The sequence below is a fragment of the Jaculus jaculus genome, chromosome 1 (genome assembly GCF_020740685.1).
Source record: "Jaculus jaculus isolate mJacJac1 chromosome 1, mJacJac1.mat.Y.cur, whole genome shotgun sequence".
NCBI classification, from domain to species: domain Eukaryota; kingdom Metazoa; phylum Chordata; class Mammalia; order Rodentia; family Dipodidae; genus Jaculus; species Jaculus jaculus.
Window position 1 is genome coordinate 21241411 of NC_059102.1, and position 22530 is coordinate 21263940.

Sequence of the window (22530 nt, forward strand, 5' to 3'; positions counted from 1 at the left end):
GATCTTGCTGCTTGCAACCCACCCTTCACTTGGTATCGGTGGTCTCACTTTCCCACTGGCCCCCCGGAAATCTCCCTGTGGTACGGTGCACACAGGCCTACATGCACGTGCACAAGGGCACGCACCTACTTAAAACACGGAATTCTGATAAGGAATGGGTCTCCTGACAACTGGAATGTCACAGGGGCCGGACCCCTTGTCATTCCAACCCAGGACACAACACCTTTCCTTCACAAACTGGCCAGGGAAGCCCAAAGATGGAGCCAGAGCTACTATTGCCCCAGAGGTGCCTAGTATAGACGCACACACTGCCAAGGGGATTGTGTCAAAACGTGTGTGACGCCACATTTTCCAACCAGCCGTCTACACCTCTCTTCTCCCTCTCGCCCGCTCCAAACCCAGCATTTGGCTCTCCTCCCACTGGGCCTCTCTGTGTGGGATAAGGAGGCCCCAACCCCTTTCAGCTCTCCAAGGGGCCTCTTCAGACCCTTCCAAAGCTTCCTTGGGCTCCCCCAGCCCTGGTTATCAGAATGAAATAAACCATGCTTTTATGGCATATTTGAACGTAACAAGCCACTCACCCTTCTTACTAAGAGGAAGCCCTGTTGGGCAGTCGTAAGCTTTCACCCAACACAGTCCAGTCGGAAATACAGAATCCCCCAGGGCCAAAGGTAAGATTGTAACATTTATAGCCACCACCTTGTCCTCCCTTTTAAGGGCCTAATGAAGCAGTGTAAGACACATGTCAACAGTTAGCTCCTTCTTGCCAGAAGCTTCCACGTGCTCATCACTGGACCTGTAGGGAGTATCTCCACTTTGCCACCCAATGTTCAGACATTGACTTGTAAACTGGCCTCTCATTATGCAAACCAACCTCAGGCCCGAGCATGCATGCTCTGCCCCGCTACCCTCCCAGGTACCCCAAACCCTCTCTGAAACTACCCGCCCATTTTCAGCTAAGAACAAGTGAGACCTTGACTAGTAACTACCACTGCCAGCACCTGACTTTCTACCTGTGAAGAAACCACCTTCCTTCCCTCTGGGCCTAAATTTCTTTATCTATAAGATGGAAATGATAACATAAACTCCAAAGTTCATAATGGCTAAGCTACTGTATGTAATATCTGCCACAAGATATAAGTGGACAAGGTATTACTTTGATTTCATTATTTATTAATTTATTAAGTTTGTCCCCATTATTTCCCTATTTCCTGGCTTTGGTTTCTGTGGCCTTCTTTGCTATTGCTACCTCCAACAGAATAGGAACCCTGTAAGAGTAAGAATATCTTCATGACCACTTACACACTCCCAGCCTGACCTCTTTGTAGAAAACCACTGAATATTTACTAATAGCGTGAGGTTGGAGGGAAGGGTCGAGAGATTAGCAAATGTTTGGCTTTGCCATCAAGAAACCAATCATATTCCTCTAATGATCAGTCTGCTACTGCTATTCTTCCTTCATCATATAAAGGGGACAGAGGCAAATCAAAACATTGGTGCTGGCTAGGAGGGGCCCAGATCCTTACCCACACTTGCAGCAGCAGCCACCCCCATTCTAGTCATCTTGTTTCCACACACGCGCTTCCCGGAGGGTGCGAAGTCCGGGAGATACTGAGAACCAGGCCCTGGGAAGCAGCCCCCTCCCCGCTGCCCACCCCACGTGATGATGCTTTACCAAGTGGCAAATGAATCATGTCAGACCAAAAGCCATTTTAAAAGTACACTTTGTGAGGGGGGAAAAAAACTCGTTGAACAGCACTTTCCATTTATTAATTATGCTATGGATTAGGGATCAAAGTGGTAGAAACCTCGGTGTACTCAAAATAAATGGCTTTTGTGGTTACCTAAATCCTTGGAGTCCCCTGGAATGTAATTCCTTAGGCAAAAACAGCTTCCCAGATTTCTTGCCTCCCTTGCCCCCAACAATACAGGGAGGATGATTACTCATCAGCAGACCTGCATGATGGGCTTTTAACATCTTAGTTACATGAAATATAGAACTAGTCGTTTGGAACTGCCCTCCCAGCTACAGGTTTTGTTTTGTTTTGTTTTGTTTTGTTTTGTTTTGTTTTGTTTTTTACTGGATCTCAAACTTTGTGCCCTCTACCTTTAACCCCTTCTTTGCAATTAGATTCAAGTTAAAAGCAATACAGAATGAGGTCAGGACTGAAATTCGGAGTTCACTATTGCTTCTTTAGGATCTGAGGTTTTGGTTTCTGATCTCTAAAATGGCAATCACCTGCTTCAAGAGGAACTGCTGGAAAGACAGATGGGACAGAACACAGAGGCTTTGGTCACTCAGCCGGGAGCTAGTACCTTCTGAATACAGGACAGATTTTTACTGTCCCTGCACTTGCGAATTTCCAGCTATGCTTCTGCACATATGCTTCTGCAGTCTTAGGATGTATTTGTGCATGCAGTGTGAGTGAGCCACATCTGAATCCTGGTGTAGATAGCTACCAAAGAACAGTGGTTTCTACAGATGCTGCCTGATTACCTAACAGATGTGCCGTCAAAATGAGAGTCCTTGCACTGTATGCAAATTTTGTTGCTACTGAGATTAGGTACAAAATAAAAGCATAGAGTAAAATATTATTGAATTAAGGCACTGAAAATAAAAACTTATTTACTTATTCACCTAGGTAACTTTACTTAGAAACTCATCTTCTTAAAGTTTAACACCGATGGGGAGTAGGAAAAAATATTTCCAACCTTTATAACTCAGTCTCCAACTTACATAAAGAGTGCCTATAAATCAACATGGGGAAACTACCTGAGTCTTTCAAATGAAGAAAGGAATAAATCAGGCATGCCAATGAACACACCAGATGTTCAATCCCAGAGGTCAAAGGGGTAGAACATAGATAAGCCGTCATTGCACACTCCTCAGACTGGCAAAGACCATTAACCATGACAAGACCAAATACTGATGACATGGAATGCCCGTACTGGCAACAGAAGTGCTAACTGATCCAACTGCCCTGAAGAACCTGACAGTATGGATTAAAACCAAAAGCCAGAAAACTATGTCCTCTCTACTCCTCTGTTCTGGTACAAACCCCAGAGAAAGCCCAACACGCATACCTGGTGGTGGTTGCTGTAGTATGAATCATAATCTTAAAAAACAAAACAAAACTGTAAGCAACCTAAGTAACCCTCAGAACAGACCTATGAAACTGGAGTACAGCTGGCCATACAATGGAATACTACATAGCAGTTAAATGAGTGAGCTCACTTTAAATGTACCACATGGATAAAATTCAAACATAGTATTGGGAAGGGGAGAAAAGTGGCATAATAGCATGAAACCACTTTAAAATTTCTTAAGGGCTAGAAAGATGGCTTAGCAGTTAAGCGCTTGCCTGTGAAGCCTAAGGACCCTGGTTCGAGGCTCGATTCCCCAGGACCCATGTTAGCCAGATACACAAGGGGGCACACGCATCTGGAGTTCCTTTGCAATGGCTGGAGGCCCTGGCGCGCCCATTCTCTCTCTATCTGCCTCTTTCTCTGTCTGTCACTCTCAAATAAATAAATAAAAGTAAACAAAAAATTTTAAAGCAGAGTTTTTTTTAAGTTTTTAAAACTACTACTATCAATTATAATAGATTAAAGATACATGCATACACGTGGACATCTGTACACCCACTGTACATATATAAAAAAATTGAAGTTGAAAATATATATTTAAATTTGGTTGACAAATATGGAAGAATCAAGCTGGAACTGAGCTGACAGCTTCCTCCTCACTGACTAGCTTTCCCAATGCCATAGGGTGCTCTGTAGGCTGCTGGGGGAGAGAAGTCATCTTTCCCAGTGGGAGACTCTATGCTACCCAACCACCCTGCCAGGCAAGATATGCCTACCAATGCAATAGTGGCATGACTGTGATAGAGGTAAAGCAACTGCTTTCTGATTGGATTTGAGGCCCACTCCACATGACTGGTACTGCAAATAGCTAGCAAGATCATAGACCCAAGGAGAAATCTAGTACTGTTGTTCTGTCAAACAGACATGATGCCAAACTGTTTTTCAAATATTTCTATCAATACCCATAGATGAGCCCTATTCTCAGCCAATGAAACTCTAATGAAACTCAATGACTTATCAAAGAACTAAAATAAGCAAATAAATAAATATAAAAAGGAAAGGGATATTCAGTGCAGTGAACCTGATGGTTCAGGTCTGATGCCCCAATACCCACATAAAGTCAGATATGCAAAGTGGCACGTGTGTCTGGAATTCTTTTACAATGGCAACAGGCTCTGGTGTGGCCATGTTCATATATGTATTCGTTCATTCATTCATCCTTCTTCCCTCCCTCCCTCCCTCTCTCTCAACTTGAAAATAAACAAATAAATAAAAAGACATGAAAGTAAGAAGGACTTGGAAAGAAGGATTCAGCAGGAGTAGGAAGGGGATGAAGGCATAACAGGGCATGAATATAATATCATAGATAGATAGATAGATAGATAGATAGATAGATAGATAGATAGATAGATAGGTGGGCAGGCAGCCAGACAGACAGTCAAAATAAGTAAGGCCAGGCGTGGTGACACACGCCTTTAATCCAGCACTTGGGAGGCAGAGGTAGGAGGATCTCTGTGAGTTCAAGGCCACCCTGAGACTACATAGTGAATTTCAGGTCAGCCTGAGCTACAGTGAGACACTCCCTCGAAAAGAAAAAAGAAAAAAAAAAGAATAAATATACATAATACTTTTTTAAAAAAACTATATAGGGCTGGAGGAATGGCTTAACAGTTAAGGCGTTTGTCTGCAAAGCCAAAGGATCCAGGTTCGATTATCCAGGACTCACATTAACCAGATGCACAAGGAGGCTCACGTGTTTGGAGTTTGTTTGCAGTGGCTGGAGGCCCTGGCTTGCCTATTCATTCTCTGTCTGTCTCCTCCCCCCTCCCTTTCTTGGTCAAACAAATAAATAAATAAACTACTACATAGACACCAAATTTTGATGCAGTCATTGCTTGTGAAGCAAGACTGTGGACTAAGAACAAAGAAGATAGGTTTTGTTCTCTAAACGTAGGAGATAAAATTATCATTTTGGGGACTGGGTAAATGGCTTAGCGGTTACAGCATTTGCCTGCAAAGCCTAAGGATCTGGGTTAGATTCCCCAGGACCCACGGAGGCCAGATGCACAAGGGGGCACATGTGTCTGGAGTCTGTATGCAGTGGCTAGAGGCCCTGGCATGCCCATTCTTTCTTTCTCTCTGTCTCTTTCTCCCTCATAAATAAATAAATAAAATATATTTTTTTAATTGCCATTTTGTGCTAGGCGTAGTGGCGCACGCCTTTAATCCCAGCACTCGAGAGGAAGAGGTAGAATTGCCATGAATTTGAGGCCCTGAGACTCCAAAGTGCATTCCAGGTCAGCCTGGGCTACAGTGAGACCCTACCTCAAAAAAAAAAAAAAAAAAAAAATTGACATTTCGAATGGCAGTATGTGTTATAACTAGTCCTTGTCCATCCTTGTTTGTTTGAATTTTTAAAGAGGCTACAGAGCAAATCAGGGGTCATCAGCCCTGAGAACAGACACTCAAAATAGGAAATCCCAGGAACTTCCCTCAAAGTTGCTGTCGAGACCAGGAGATAACACCTAAGGGAGACCTTGACACTGAAAGTCCAAATCCATAAGAAAGCTGATGATCTGAGAAAAATACCCAACAAAAACTGCTACCCACTGGGACCCAACAGATTTGCATTTTACCCACAGTTTGCAGTCACAAGCCAGATAGTGAACACGGTATAATCTGCAAGAATGGGGGCCGGCAGTGACGTGGCTGTCTCGCTGCTGTCCCTCTTAGGAACCCATACACCCATATCCTCCCGGGAGCTGACTTGCCACAAAGCAGCAACAAGCCTCTAGGTCCTGGAGCGTCTGGCAGGCACCAGTCTGGCATGGTGCCCAATGCAGCCCCTAGGGAAGAAGCCATGTACCCTGTGAGCCCCAGCTCTGGCTTCTAGCTGCGCGGGTTCAAATCCCAGCTATGTGGTCTTACGGCATACACCACTCTCTGCGCACTCCTCTCCCAACCCCAGCTACCTCATCTCTAGAATAGGAGTAACGGAGGCTAGTGAGATGATGCAGTGGGTGAGGCACTTGTCACAGAAGTGTGAGGGCTGTACTTTGATTTGCCAGCACACGCAGAAACGCCAGGCAGGACGGGTGGATGCTTGGAATCTCAGCGCTCTAGGAGGAGATGGATCCTTGGAGCAAAAACTGACCGCCCTAGGTTCAAGAGACAGACCCTGATCTCATATATAAAACGGAGAGCAATCAAGAAAGACATCCAACATCAACCTGGGGCCTTCACATATGTGTAAACATAAACACGTGAGAATGCTCATACTTACCAAAAAAATGAATATAAAATGGGATACCGACAGCTAACTTCTGAGGGTTCTATAGGATTAAACATGATGATTAGGGCTGGAGAGATGGATTAGCGGTTAAGGCACTTGGCCTGCGAAGCCAAAGGACCCAGGTTCAATTCTCCAGGACCCATTTAAGCCAGATGCACAAAGTGGCGCATGCGTCTGGAGGTCATTTACAGCAGCTGAAGGCCCTTGTGTGCCCATTCTCACCCTCAAATAAATAAATTTTTTTTAAAAAACTGATGATTTATGACAGGACTGGGCACAGCCAACATTTTTTCATGAAGGTTCATTTGCACCCCTCTACTTCTCAATGCATTAGTTCTGCTACCAAAATGTGGGCGTAAACTGGGCATGGTGGAGCATGTCTTTAATTCCAGCACTCCAGAGGCAGAAACAGGAGGATTACTGTCAGTCTGAGGCTAGCCTAGGACTACAGAGTAAGTCCCCGGTTAGCCTGGGCTACAGTGAGACCCTACCTCAAAACAAACAAACAAACGAAAAGTAAGCTTCCTCTGAAGGAAGTCTAACATGAAAAGTCAGACCAGGACAGATAGCATGAGAGAGAGCAAAACCCTGGTCTATAACTTGCAGTCTTGCAGTGACTGAGGCTCCAGGAGAGAGCATGACAAAACATTCCGTAAGCCTTTTACTTTGGCTTCTGTTCTGACCTTGGGTATCACAGGCCTGGGCCCAGCAAGATCCAGACAACACACACCCTTGTTCCACATCCAGCAGGTTCTACTTTGCCAACTGAAAACCTGTGGAGGAAATTCACACAGGCGTCCAGACACCACAGCACTTAGCTAAGCCTAGCACTGCTGGCTTATGGACCTGGTGTTGGCCACCCCTAGAGCCAGCTTCCCAGGGCCAATGGCCCACCCTGGCTCTCCTTCATAAGTCTCCTCCACCATTCACCTATTCCACTCAGATGTCCAAACACACACTAGCTCAACCATGTGTCCTTACTGCCCAGCTCTGAAACATCAGTGGCAGATTACTGGCATGGGACTTGTGTTAGAAGTGAACGTGTAATGTAGCAAATAAATCAGATGCAAATCACCATACACGTGCACCCAAGAAAGTATATACATAAAACATGTTTATTATAGGGGAACAAAATCAACGACACTTCTAAATTAAATGTTCAGGACTGGAGAAATGGTTTGGCAGTTAAGGTACTTGCTTGCAAAACCTACTAGCCAGAGTTCGATTTCTCAGTATCCACATAAAGCCAGATGTACAAAGTGGCACATGCATCTGAAGTTTGTTTGTAGTAGCTGGAGGCCCTGGCACACCCATTCATTATCATTCTCTGCCCCCACCCTTGCAACTAACTTTTTTTCAAGAAAACACTAATCACCCTCTTAGAAACATCATGACTTTTATGCAATGTTCCACTGAGGAATGGAAGAAAGGAGACTTGTGGCAATCCATTCTGAAATCCAGTTTTACTGCCAGAAATCCAAGAGGGCACATACTGTGAGCAGTCACAGGTACAATACCCTGAAAGTAGCATGTCACACTAGGCTCAACATAGAACGTGTGTCTCATCACAGACTGCAAAGGGATATCTCTGTGATAAGGAAACAAAGTGGGAGAAATCAAGACTGTTTAATCACAACCCTCCTCCTAACCCCTGTATTCATTTCTTGGGCATGTTCTTTCTTTTATGTTCTGATGAAAAGAATTCCTCCTCATCATCATTTCACTTGGAACAGGCGTCTAAGTGGTGAGGAGTTAAGTATATCATTTACCACGTCACCTCCATGGACATTAGACAGGACTCTAGTAGTCCAGTGAGGGGCTTAGTATTGTCCCTCAACTGTGAATACCCAAGGCAGCAATGGAAGTGGTGAGCCCTGTATTGTCCCTTGCTTTCTTCCTTCCACCAGGCAGATATGAGCCCATCCCCACACCCTCACTCTTGGAACCTTGACAAAGCAAGCCTGAGAACCAATTTCACTACACGTGATCCAAGCAGATGCTGCCCAGCCCCAGCCTAGGAACGAGCGCTGCCCTCAGCTCAAAAAATCTCACAACAACAGTTTCAGCCTTTTGTAATTGTGCCACTTTTTGGTAATGTCTAGCTGCCTTGCAGTTAGGAAAATGGAGATAGCCTCCACCAGATAGGAAAGTTGTCCTAATGAGTCAAAGAGCCAAACTGTTGTATTCTACATTTGCCACCAATTATCCATGATAAGAAAACAGTGCTACGAAAATAAGACAAGTAAGTGTTCCTAAGAAACAAAAACAAGAGAGCATTAGGGCAAAGATGAGCATGTGAATGGGAGCCAGAAAAGATGAGAAACTAAAAATATGGAAACAGGAATTTCATGAAAATACCTAAAGCTCATTTTCAAAATTCCCCATGACCGCAGAAACGAGTCATGGAAACTCCTTTTTATTTCCTTTTTGTCACACAAGCCTCCCTTTACAAATGGCTTTTGGAGGAGAGTGGTACAAGTTGTCTCCTTCTGATATTAACTCTCAGATTGACACGAACCGAGTGTTTGGCTCCCAAGACCCATTCATATAGTGGTGGAATAGGTTCATGACTCGGCACTTTTACTTTGTGAGAATTAAAAATTCAGAAGCATAAGCAAGTCTTCTGTGTGTCATAAGCCGAAGGCTTGGATAACTACTTAGAACACCTTTGGTGCTAAGTGATGGAACCACTCCCAACTAGCTAAGGTGCTGGCTTCCTGCCTGGGGTAGTCCAGGGCTGGAGCTGGCTACACAGAGTTAAACAGTGCCATCAAGGCATTCTCCCTGGCACCCATGTTAATCCACTGCAAATGAAGGTCCCCCACTCAAAGGAAAGGAACATGTGCACACCACAGAGAGAGTGCACATCAGGACATACATGAAGGCAGCTGCCAAGAGCCAAGGAGGTAAGCTCTGCATAGAAACACATATTTAGGTCACATGCCCACACCTCACTCAATCCCATATCCACCAGGACAACAGGAACAGGGGAAGGGCAGCCCTCCACAGTGATAGGAAGGAGAGTGCTATCATCAGGAAGAAAAGTGATGTAGAGACAGGTGTCATCCTTACAATGTTAGTCCACTTTTTATTTATTTATTTGACAGGGAGAAAGAGAGGGAGAGAGAGCATGGGAGCTCCAGGGTTCCAGCCACTGCAAACAAACTCCAGACACGTGCACCCCTTCATGCATGTGGCTAACATGGGTCCTGGGGAATTGAACCTGGGTCCTTTGGCTTTGCAGACAAATACCTTAAATGCCAAGCCATTCCTCCAGCCCTTAGTCATTTTTAACACCTCAGCTATCCAGGCGGAAGAAGCAGGATGCGACAGTTAGCCATAGAGTCTGTGCCTACCACGTGCTTTGCAGGAAAGCAAAGGGAATGGCTTTGAAGAACACAGGAAAGATGTTTGGCTATATTCTATGAGCACAAGTGACTTCTCCCAGTCCAGTGCACTTCCCTTGGTCTCTAACAATGCCTTGCCTGGTCAGTGAAATGCTGGGTCTCCCATATCCATGTTTGTGGGGTTTAGAGGAAGGGGGCTGCTACCGCATTTAAAAAAAAAAAGGAACAGGGCTGGAGAGATGGCTTAGCTGTTAAGCGCTTCCCTATGAAGTCTCAGGACCCTGGTTCGATGCTCAATTCCCCAGGACCCACATTAGCCAGATGCACAAGGGGGCACACACATCTGGAGTTCATTTGTAATGGCGAGAGAGAGAAAGAGAGAGGGGGGGGGAGGGAGGGAGGGAGAGAAAGAGAGAGAGATCCACTTTCTCTGTCACTCTCAAATAAATAAATAACTTTAAAAAAACCTATTTCTGATATCCAAATGAATCATCCAAAGTTTTCCCTGAAGCCTTGTGGCATACACCTTTAATCCCAACACTAAGGAGGTTGAGGTAGGATCACTGTGAGTTCAAGGTCAGCCTGGGCAAGAGTGAAACCCTGCCTTAAAAACAACCAAAACAACAACAAAAAATGTTACTGAGAAGCCCTTCTTCCCACCAGCCACATTCCCCTTCGGTTAAGAGGATTTTTATTTTCTTTCTTCCCATAGTCCCCACAAGGCAAGCTTCCTCCTTGGATGTCAAAGGGTTTGGGACACTTCATAATCTTTCATGTGTCCCTGAGTCAGGCCTAATGTCAGAGCCACTGGAAGACTCACAGTGGGGAGGGGCACAAATAAGTATTAATAAAGCCCCCCCCCAATCTACCTGATCCCTACACACCAGTCCCAAGGCTGCACAGTGGGGTTTTGGATCTATGGCGATCCCATCTCATTCTGATTAAACAGCCGCGGTGATGTGCCTGATCGTTGCCCAGATCCACCCCACTGATGTGGGCCTGTGCTGAAAAACGGGTTGCCTCACATCACGCGTGGAGCTCCCGGGCAGCTGAAGATGGCAGCAGCCTGCAGTTGGACGGAATGTAAACCTTAGGGGCAGGCAGGGCTCGAAGCCCACCATCAGAAGCGTCCAGCTCTCACTGAGGGTACAGCCATCAAGTACTGGGCCGTACTTTCACACAAAGCTGTAAGCATACAGGGTGCCTAGTTTTAGCCAATCTGGATTCTCTCCCTTCTGAATATCAGAGTCCTCCTTAAATCGGAACTGTTCCTACCTGCTCTGAGCTTCTTTCATTAGACAGGATTTAGCCTCGGATTTTCAGCAGCAGTGTATGATAGCATCTAAGGTTTTTCAAAAGGCATCTCAAGTATAGGAATGAACTATAGGGACCAAGGATGGACGATGGGAAGTTACAAAGGTACGAAGTAAGTAGGCCAACGAAGATATCCTGGCCACATCCAAGTAAGAGATGAAAGCCGAGTGTACTCCCTCCAGAAAGGGGGTCGACTTCACAGGCATGTTGAAGAGACAGCAGACATGGTAAGCCATTGGAATAGGAGCCCGGATGGACTTACAGGTTGAAAGAAGAGGCACAAGAGAGAAAGAGGCATCAAGAATGGATTCCCAGGCTGGGGCCTAAGCAACTGGTAAATGTCCCTGATCTTCTGTTTGATGGAGACATGCTAATTTTCCCATCTACGACATCCAAGTGGAGGCTGGAGCTGCAGCCAAGCCCCAGGCCTGGAGATTTCCCGGGACACTTAGCCTACTACTGCCTGTGGAAAACGACCACATGCTTCCCCATACAGGACAGGCTGGGTCCCTCCCTTACTCCAGATCTAAATTCCAGAGGTTTCCTTTTTCTATATGAATGTATCAAAATCTGATCTGTAGGCCATTAACAAGTCAATCACAAAATAACTCCCTAAAGGCTCCAGCAACATTAGCAAAATACAACCATTTCCATTTTCAGACCTCAAGTCCTAGATTTCCCTGTTGAGCATACTCTTTCCAGAGCTCACGTCTCCCATCCCAAGAGCCCTAAAGAACAGCTGGTTTCAACCCAAACTAGGAGACACAAGCCCACAGGCTGACTTGCTGGAGATTTTGTATAACCGTGCGCCACATCAGTGCTGCTTCAGCAATTAGACATGCCAGGCTGTGAGCTAGAATGTGTAAGGACGGATTATCAAGTTACCAGCAAGCTGTGCCCCAAGTCATAACCCAAAATTATGTTTCTTCAAAACATGCTACCACATCACGTAGAAAACACAAACATGGACAAGCTCTTGTGTTAACCGAGACACTCACCGAACACTGTGCAGTCAAGACGAAGTCACAGTCATTCCAAACTAAATGAGCTCCAGTCCCTCACCCGAAACGGGTTTTCTGCTTAATTACCCGAGCCCCACAGGGGACGGGGAGAAAGCCACATGCAGAGAAAAGAACCAAAGGGCTCCTTGGCTTCAAGAAACTTACAATCTGTTTGGAGAAACAAGCAAGCCCCAAACACAGGGTTCATCAGCAAGACAAGAAGTGACAAGCAGGACGGAACGAGTGCCAAAGGAACACTTTTGTTTTATTTACCGGAAAGATAAACATAGTCCAAACCATGAGTTGAGCTCTAAGTAGAGCCCTGTTAATTTAAAACAGGATCCCAAGCTTGGTATACAGAGCAGGTGCTAAAACAGAAACAACTTCCCCAAGTGGGTTCCGATCTCGTCCCTTCTGCTAGGAAGAGCTCTGTGGTGAAGCAAGCATCTTCTAGAGAGGTGCTGATAGTATACCTGTGGAGTTAAGACCCCAAATTCAGAGCTTCCCAACCCTATTTTAAGAGAGAAGCCTCCCCCACAAGGAACCTTATTAATTCTTAGGGGGACAAATGAACTAGCCAGCAGTTGCCCGAGCCACTTCCGCAAGCCCAACAGGCCCCCCCAGCATTGAGAAACGGTGGACAGCCAAGGAAGGCTGCTAACCTTCCAAATTGACAAGGGGCACAGCTAAGACACAGGAGCCAATGCATCTCCCATCAGTGGGGATGTCTGCCCAGCAACCTAATCCATTGTCATCCTCCTGACCATGCTCAAAAACATCACTGAGTAAATAATCCTTCCCCAATAAGATGTCACTAAGAGAAAAAGTCCAACCCAAGTATAATCCCAGAACCTTGGTGGTGGAGGCCGCAGATGCCATTTTTAAAGCACTCTGGCATACAAAGTAATACCCTGCCTCAAAAAGAAAAGGGCTGAGGGCTGGAGAGCTGGCTTAGTGGTTTTAAGGCGGTTGCCTACAAAGCCAAAGGATCTCAGTTCAATTCTCCAGGTCCCATGTAAGCCACATGCACATGGTGGCACATGCATCTAGAGTTCGTTTGCAGTGCCTGGAGGCCCTGGTGTACCCATTCTCTCCCTCTCTCTGTCTCTTTCTCTCTCTCAAATTATATATATACATATAAATAAAATATATATATATATTTTAAAGAAAGCGGCTGCGGAGATGGTTCAATGAGTGGTTGCTGCCCAAGCAGCCTGAGTTTAGATCCCCAGAACTCATACAAAGCACCTCTAATCCCAGGACTGGGGAGGTGGAGATGGGGGGGATCCCTAGGGCTTGCAGGCTGGCTTGGCTAGCTCAGTCAGCGAGCTTCAGAGCCAATGAGAGACCTGGCCTCAAAAATACATATATATGGGCTAGAGAGATGGATTCGTGGTTAAGGTGCTTGCCTGCAAAGCCTAAGAACCAAGGTTCAATTCTCCAGGTCCCACATAAGCCAAATGCACAAGGTGGCACATGTGTATGGAGTCCGTTTGCAGTGGCTGGAGGCCCTGGCACACCCATTCTATCTTTCTCTTTCTCTCTCTCTCAAATATCACACACACACATACATACATACATACATACATACATACATACATACATACATACAGTACAGGGCAACTAAAAAAGACACCAGACATCAACTTCTGACCTCCATACACACATGTTTATACTTATCTACACAGCCCACACAGGTGCACACATACACACACATGTACACGCACACATACACAAAGAGAGAAAAAAAGAAATACTGCATCACATCCTACAACTCACTAATATTATGAGTGCACTTAAGACCTCAAAAGTACTGAAAGTATTTCAGGGCTAAGGAATACCAAAGCATTTATGAGGTAAGAGTTATCTGAGTTGATTAAGGCCGAGTCCATGAAACAGTACTACAGCAACTAACCACTTAGGCAACCAGTCTTTGTTTGGCTAGTTTGAAGGTGAAAGGCCCTGGGGAGGCTGAGCTGGTCAGTTAGATTCTGAGCAGGTGGAGTTAAGAGCTCAGCTCTCCAGAGAAGCCTGAACTTTTTCTTTTGTTAAATTCCCCAAAGACATTAAAAACATTCTGATTGTGATAAACCTAATACTAACATCCTGGTGGCTGACAATTATAAGAACTGAGAACTTTCAGAACCTAAGAAGCCGAAGGACCCAGGTTCAACTTCCCAGAATCCACATACGCCAGATGCACATGGTGGCACATCTATCTGCAGTTCGCTTATAGTGGCTAGAGGCCCTGGTGTGCCCACTCTCTCCCTCCCTCCCTTCCTCCCTCTCTCTCTCTCTCAAATAAATAAAGTATTTAAAATACTTTAAAAAATTAATTAAGAACTCACAAAGATAATTTATGGCTATGTATGCTTGCCCCCCCAAAAAAAATTTTTTTAATTTTATTCTCTTTTACCATTCTTTTGAGGAATATATCCTGAGAGGTAAGGACAAAGAGAAGGCAAAAACTCATGCACACAGCAAAGATCACTACAGGATAATCCAGAATAGCAGAAACAAAGGGGGATGATAGAAAGGCTCAATAGCATGGCATTGATTAAGTAAATTGGAGTATAATGATATTATAAATTGTTACATGGTCATTAAAAAGCCTGAAGAATTTTAATGACATGGAGAAGTGCTTATTAACTATAGTAATTTTTGTTTTAAATAAATACAAGGCTGGAAATATTGAGCACTGCTATGAGCTCAAGTGTGTTAAAAACAAATATAAATATTAATACATTCAGAGGAGAAAGGCCTAGAAGGAAACATGCCAAATTATTCATAAGGTAACCTCTGAGTGGTAAAATTATGGGCAATTTTCCAAATTGTCTACAATGCACATTAAGTTTATGAATGACAAATGCTACATTCATTTAAAATTAATTTCACTTACTTCAGAGGCTTAATCAAACATAAGCCATTCTCATGCTTAAATAGTCTTTGGTTATCAGTCGCCAAGGAGATGAAAAGGATAATTCTGAAGAAAAGTTTTGGTGAATGGGGGATGGTGACAGCTACCTTCCAACTGACAAGACCTTTGACTTGAAGCAGATGCGGGGTTAAACAGGGAAACCTACGCCCAGGAGCCAGCACTCCACGGGCAGAGACTTCCACTCTCAGCAAGAGCAGAACTGTCCAGAGTCCACATCATTCCAAGAAGAAACAGCCTCCCGTCAGAAGATACTTCCTTCCCATCCAGGAAGTACCCAAGAACAGTCAGGAAAAGAGTCAACTACCAAACTGTAATGGGACCACAGGAGAGGGGCGCAGCAGGAGAGACACTGTAGGACTTTGAGGCCCTGGAAAATGTGGTTGTCCTATGAGGGGACACACAGAGGTTAAGCAATCACCATGGTGGTCAGCTGCCACACCAAAAACACAAACCTCGAGAACTTCAGTTTCTGGAAGGACAGAAGGACACTGTAGACTTTTGACCCTCAACTCCATGATGGCCACTTTGGGGTTTATACCACACACTTTCTTCAAAACCTCTGGATTTCATCCATCACCAGCCCCAGAAGAATACTTAGGTGCTCAGTTCTCCATGTTAGGTACATCCAGCTCTCGTCAAAAAAAAAAAAAAAATAGTCTGTTTATAGACAAAATACACACGCTCATCACAGCCCAGTCTGTGAAATGGGAGAGTTCTGACTTAGCTGCTGCCAGAAAACACACACCAAGTGTTCTAGGAAGTCTAGCTGAATCATAGATAAATGGATTAAATAAATAAATAACAGGGGAAACACATGCACATAAAGCAGAGGAAATGGAAGACTGTCTGTGGGGATTTAAAAAAAAAAAAAGTTTTAGGAAATCAGTATTAGTGTCACAATTATCACCCAAAATTCACTGCCCACTACCCCAAGAAGTACGTACACTGCCCCTTTCCACATTCACACCCAGAAGGCAAATCGCAGCCAATCAATCTTACATACGTCCTGGAGGCTGGCAGGCTGCCTTGAGCCATGCCGATGGAGCGGAGGGTTCCCAATGATGCATCACCCCGGGCAGCCCTTGGCACCACATACACTGTAGCCTTGGTACCCACTTACTTGTCTCCTCAGGCATCTCTAGGGTAGGGATCTGTATGCCAGGGGCCGGGTGGCCTTGGCTCACTTCTTGGCTCCCACTCCTCTACTGTGAAATGGAAGCACCCATTTCACAACGTCCGGCGCATGTGAAGCATCACAGTCCTCTTCGCCATCACTGGGATTGTGTGTCATGGACTCTAACTTTCTCTCAATGCCCACAACACTTTTTCATGCACAACAAGCAGTCACAGAAGATTTGCGGGATCAGACAATGAATCCATGCATTGATCATCTCTAGCCACCCACCTTCTCACGTCTGTGCCAGAATCTAATCCTGAACCAGGTTCTGTTAGGTACATGTTCCATGTTAGGTACATCCAGCTCTCGTCATTTCATTTCTGTTGCTGTTCCATCCAAATCTGTCCGCCTTCACCATCCCTGTGGCCTGCAGCTTAACACAACAGCCAAACCCCCACATGACTTCGCTCATGGATGCTAGATCGACATTCCACCATAAGTCTCCCCACCTGACTCTGCTTCTCTCAACGGCAACTCTTTCCTTTGGCACCTTCATACAGGTTGTGTCTTCTGCCTTGAATGGTTTCCCATTCTCACCCCATTCTTTGCAGCTTCATGTGCCAATTCCCACCAATCACCCAAATTCTGCTGTTGGTATACGTTAAGAGGCTGGAGAAATGGCTCATTGGCTTAAGGCACTTTGCTTGCAAAGCCTGATGGTCGGGGTTTGATTCCCCAGTACCCATGAAAAGCCAAATACACAAAGTGAGCCCATGTTCACTCTGTCAGTGTCTCTCTCAAATAAATTCATAAATATTTTTAAATACATGTGTGCATGTTTGGTTTTAGTTAACACATGCTACATGTATAAATGCATGGGATACAGTGTGATGTTTCCATACAAGTAAACAATATGCAAAGATGAGAACTGACAAATCCATCATTTCATTGACCATTCCTTGAGTACTTGTATCCACATAAGAATATTTGAAATCCTTCTAGTACGTATTTTGAAATATCAAGTTAAATGTCAACCAAAGTTAGCCTACTGTACCTAGAACATTGTAAGTTACCCCTTCCATCCAACTACACCCCTAACAATCCCATTTACCATACTCTAAATAAATCTTCTCACAGAGACACCCAGGCACATAATCTCACTGTATTTCCAGTCCCAGTCAGGGCCAATGGCCACACACGCACAGGGCCTCTATATTCTTTCTAACAACCTGGCCCACAGCTAGGGGTCATTGTGGTTTTGCCAGCCTTCTCATCTGTCTAGCACAGAGCCTCCTAGCACATTCTAAGTCTCATTGAATTAAAAATTGTACAGCAACTGCTGCTGGGCGAGGTGGCGCACACCTTTAATCCCAGCACTCGGGAGGCAGAGGTAGGAGGATCGCCGTGAGTTCGAGGCCAGCCTGAGACTACATAGTGAACTAGGTCAGCCTGAGCTACAGTGAGACCCTACCTCAAAAAAAAAATCAAAATAAAATAATAATAATTTAAAATTGTGAGTGAATTCGCCTAAACTCTAGAAACAAAAGTTACCGGCTCCTCGGGCCCTGAGCTTGCTAGTAAAGACTTTCTGTGCAGACAGGAGAGACCCTGTCTGAAGTCCTACTCACCAAGCTAAATTTCATAAGTTTTCCACTCTCAGTATTTAAGCAATAAAAACAAAAATTTGCACCACCACCATCTGGCAGGCTTTCTTCCTCGGGATTCAGTGTTCTCTCTCATCCCACACGTCGATGCTCATTACACAACGAAACACCCAAGACCGAGAAACACTGGAAATCCAGCCTAAGGTAACACTCTACACCGACTTCAAAAGGAAACCCCCGAGATAAAATTGTAAAAACTTTTGAAGCCTTTTGCTGGTGTGTAAGATACATGCTATACCAAAATACCACCATTTTTGGTCCAGAATCTTTTTTTCCAGGTACAAAGGAAGTTAAATGAAAGTCTTTGTATAGCAAAGATACCAGCGGTGGTACCCAGGGAGCGGTTCCTAACCCCGCAGCTTACCAGCTGCTGGAGGCAGTCAGCCAAGGCTCACGCAAACACGACCGCCCAGCATCACCCGGCTCCCCGGCCCTCGACTCGTGAGAGGGAAAGGGAGCAGGGAATCAGAAGTAGAAGTGTCTAAATACTGCAGAAAATGGGCAAATGGAACGAATTAGAAAATGGAACCTGAAGAAGAAAGGACCTTGGACCACATGCCTGGAAGTCAATACATGGGGGAAGAGGGAGGCAAAAGTAGTTTCTTGGTGTAAATGCTTATTTTTCATAGCAGGACAGTCAGGATCCCCCTATGGAACAAATTCTGTCCTCTGGACACAGATTTTCACAAAAATGCTCTGTCCACTAGAGGAACTAACTTTTTTGAAATTTGTTTGTTTGATGTTTGTGTCTTGAGATAGGCTCTCACTCTATCCCTAGGCTAGATTCCATAGCCTTGGCAGGCCTGGAACACAAAATGATCCTCCCACCTCAGCCTCCCAAGAGCTGGGATTAAATGGCATGTACCACTACACCCAGCAGAACTTCATTTCTTAAGATGATTTATTTACTTATCTATTATTTATTTGCAAGCAGAGAAAGAATCAGAATGGGCGGGCCAGGGCCTCCAAACCCCTGGAAACGAATTCCGGGTATATGTGCCACTTTGTGCACTTAGCTTTATGGGGACACTAGGGAATCAAACCCCAGTCACTAGGCTCTGCAGGCAGGTGCCATAACTGCTGAGCCTTCTCTCTAGCCTTCTGCAGTCTATTAAGTTAAATAATACTGGAAAGGACTAGGGTAGAGCTGGGTGGCAGAGCATTTGCCTAGCATGATCAAGACCCTGGGTTCTATCCCCTGTGCCTGAAAATGAATGAATGAACAAATGAGAATTTATAGTTAGAAAATCTGGGTTCTGCTTAAAAACATTTTGGGGGAGGGGAGAGGGTCTTATGTACCTTAGGCTGACCTTATACTTCTGATCCTCCTGCCTCCATTTATATCCCTAGTGCTGGAATTATAGGCAATGTGCCACCATGCCTAGTCTATGCAGTGCTGGGAATTGAAGATGGGGCTGCCCGCATGCTAGACAGGCGCTCTACCCACTGAGCCAACGTCCTCAGTCTGAGAACATTTATTGCACACATCAATTTTATAATATAGCAACCCATGCCCCACATGAAAAATCCCAGTCAGATCAAAATATTCCACAAAACCCTTAAAATTCCCATGCAAGGCTTCTCCCCCATACGAGTCCTGGAGAAAGTGATTTTCTTGGTAATGTGTGACAGTAGTCACAGCAGTCAGATAATGACTGCTAACAAACCCTGAACACTTCTCTATTTTCAAAGTGAAACATCAGAAATAATTATGAAAGAGCTTGGCCCGCAAGTTACCATAAATCTAAACTTCAGAGAAATTAGGAAGCAATCCTTAGAAGATTATTTTGAAATATGTCTGGTGACACACTGTGATGTGACAACATCTCATAGAACAGAATGAAAAACACAGTGTGAGGGGAAGAGCCGCAAGTGTCTGGAGGAAAGCTGGCCATTCACACTCGAATCCAAACACGAACTAGACCCTCTGGCCATTCCCATACCGAGACCTCCATGACGCATGAGCCACACTGCAGAAAGCTCCTGTGACAGACAGACATACATACATAGACTCTGTCCTGCCCGTAGTATGGGCGGTTTTGGTTGACACACTGGCCCATGAAAAGATAATTAAGCTTTTCTCATATGTGGTCTCCATTTGCCCAGACTTAGGGCTTTTCTCTTTTTTGCACTCCCAGGACTGGACTTTGTTCCACCAACCTGTAAGTCACATGCCCTGAGAAGTCCCACATCCCAAAAGCGAACTGCAGGGAGCAGACAAGACTGGGCGGCCTCTGCCAGCTCCTTTGGACACAGCGTCCCAACTAGAAGGTGGTGTGTGCGGGCCCAGTGGTTGCTGTGGTAAACACGCCTTGCATTACACAGCAGAGTCCCCACTTGACTCCCTTCACCAAAACACACACTGGTTCTAGAAAGACTGCTTTACTGTGCTATAGATCTTAATTTGCACACAAGAAAAGAGGGGCTCTCAGGATCCAAGTTGGGGCAAGTGTTCTCATGGGATTTTGAAGGGACAAGAGTGGGGCAACTGTTATGTCTCCCCAAATGGACACTCTCATATGGCCCTCATGCTCATCATTGCTACAAGCCTTGTGGACTATGCCACCAACACAAGAAGCTCAGAACCACTTCTCCTGTTTGCAGGAGCTTCCAAGAGATTTCAAGATTTCTTTGTAGCCAAAACATGTGGAAAATTCATACTAAGGGCTTCCAAAAACAGAGAGATATATTTCAGAGCCCGGACTCACTCTATGAAACCCACAGGCACCCCACTCCAGTGACTTCACACCTCTGCCACTATCCCTGGTGGCAATCTGATTTGTACTAAGCAAAACATTAAGGAACATGGTACAGGGCCCCAGAAAGCAAACAAAGAACTGGAACCGATTCTTGCTATATACTACCTCAGCGTGTGACATTGGGCAATTCACTTAAGTCATCTCTGGGCCTCAGTTTCCTTTTCTGAAATCAGGTTGGGCCTAAGGTGGTCTAAGGTTATCACCTCCATCCCTAACGTCTTAACATTCCAGGAGCACATGTAATTATGAGCATTGGCTTAATTGTAGGTTTGGAAAAGGGAAGAAATTTCTAGCTAATGTCAGCCTTCTTTCTACATGCCTTATTTATACCATGAGAAGTTAAGGCATTTTCACAAATTATTGACTTCAAATGTAGACTTATAGAAATGAATTCTTTTCTGATATACACACATACAACCGAGGCATAGCTCATTAAATAATATATAGTCAGTTACACCAAGCTACAAAATCAGGAGGCAGTTAGCTTGAAATCTGACACAATACATCTTAAGATTTCTCTACTCAAAATACTTTGTAATTTTTGGAGATTACAAGTAATACAGAGGCAAAATATACTAATGGGGAACATTTTGTGATACTTAAATAAAAAATACATGAATTGTTCCATGCTTTGCATAATTCTACCTGTTGTAGATTCATTATAAAAATGTCTCTCATTAATTATTTCAGAAGTATGATGAGGTCCAGCTCATGATATAAATATATAGAAGGGAATAAATATTCTAATAAGGCTCAGCTATCTTCTCAAGAGGTTAATTTATAAACTTTCAGAGACTACAACAGCCTAAGAAAGTGCATGAAAAATAGATGTCAACACACACTTTATGCTGAAATCTCTTAGTGCTAAAAACAAACTTTTCTATGTCAAACCCATATGTTTTCAAAGCTATGGATATACAAATTGAGTTTAATTTCAGCCTAAGTTCATATCTACTCTAGGTTTCCAATTAGCCCAAATGAACATTTCTAATATGAACATACAATGTAACTCTCTAACTAACACATAGCAAGCTCAAATGGCGGGAGAAGTGGAAAGTCTAAAACCCAGGGATCTTCCTGTCTAACTTCTCTTCCTCACCTCCCCTAAGTACATGTTTGACAACTGCTCCAATATCATTTCTAATTTCTCCCAATTATGGTGAATTATGGTGAATATTAAGTAGAACCCACAGGATGGATTCTAACCCAAAACACAAACCAACAAGGGATACAAGGAAGACTTGGAAGTTTTCCTTGTACATTACAATTGCTAAGGCACAGTCATAGAAAATAAGTGGCTTATAGATGGAAACCATGTCCAAAAATATCCCCCAGAAACAAAATTGTAAAGAAAGAAGTGACAAATAAGGGCTTTTATCAGTCCAAAAAGCATTCTCTTCTTTGTAGTCCCCCCGCCCCCGCAAAAAAAAAAATCTGTCATCAGAAGGTTACTTACAACGATGTGCGCCGGCGATGGCGAGCGGGCATCTTTGAGGGCTTGTCTGCTCTGGAGACTTCCTGCCTGGACATCAAGCAATGGCCATTTCATCTGAAGATACTGGAAAACCAGAAACAATGAATTTAACAATGAAATGTAAAACAGCACACCCAAGAAATAACTGTTACTTGTCAAAGAACTTAAAAGCATGCAAGTAAAAACAACAAAAGAGAAGTTACGCAGATCGATAAGTTTTTCCTTAGGGCTAAAAGTTCAAATACTTAAAGTACTAGCCACTATGGTTTTTCGTCTTTACCGTTAAATTACAGGGCGTGTGTGGATAAAATGGATTTATTAACACTCCCTGACTCGAAGGGGAGCGTGGAGAGGAAGAGCAGAAGGGAAGAAAGCAGGGCTCTTCCAAAGGTAGATAGAAAGCAACCTGAGTGTCAAGCCCAAATGTCCTTCAGGAGACAGTCAAGTCCATGCCTGCCCTTTGAGTGACCTTCATCTTTAAAATGCCGCTGCCCTTCACTTTAAGTGCCTGTGCAGCATTGTCCTAGGTGTAGTAGA

The 22530-nt window shown here is 44.4% G+C and overlaps 1 protein-coding gene across 32 annotated transcripts in view; it reads right to left on the minus strand.

Moving 5' to 3' along the window:
* The window catches only part of Tcf7l2 (transcription factor 7 like 2), a 207581-nt gene that overhangs the window by 99110 nt on the left and 85941 nt on the right, over positions 1 to 22530 (minus strand). For all 32 annotated transcript variants that reach the window (XM_045148784.1, XM_045148795.1, XM_045148801.1 and 29 more), the window contains one exon: positions 21976 to 22077. In XM_045148784.1, coding sequence (XP_045004719.1) covers positions 21976 to 22077 — 102 coding nt within the window. The remainder of the gene's footprint in view (positions 1 to 21975; positions 22078 to 22530) is intronic.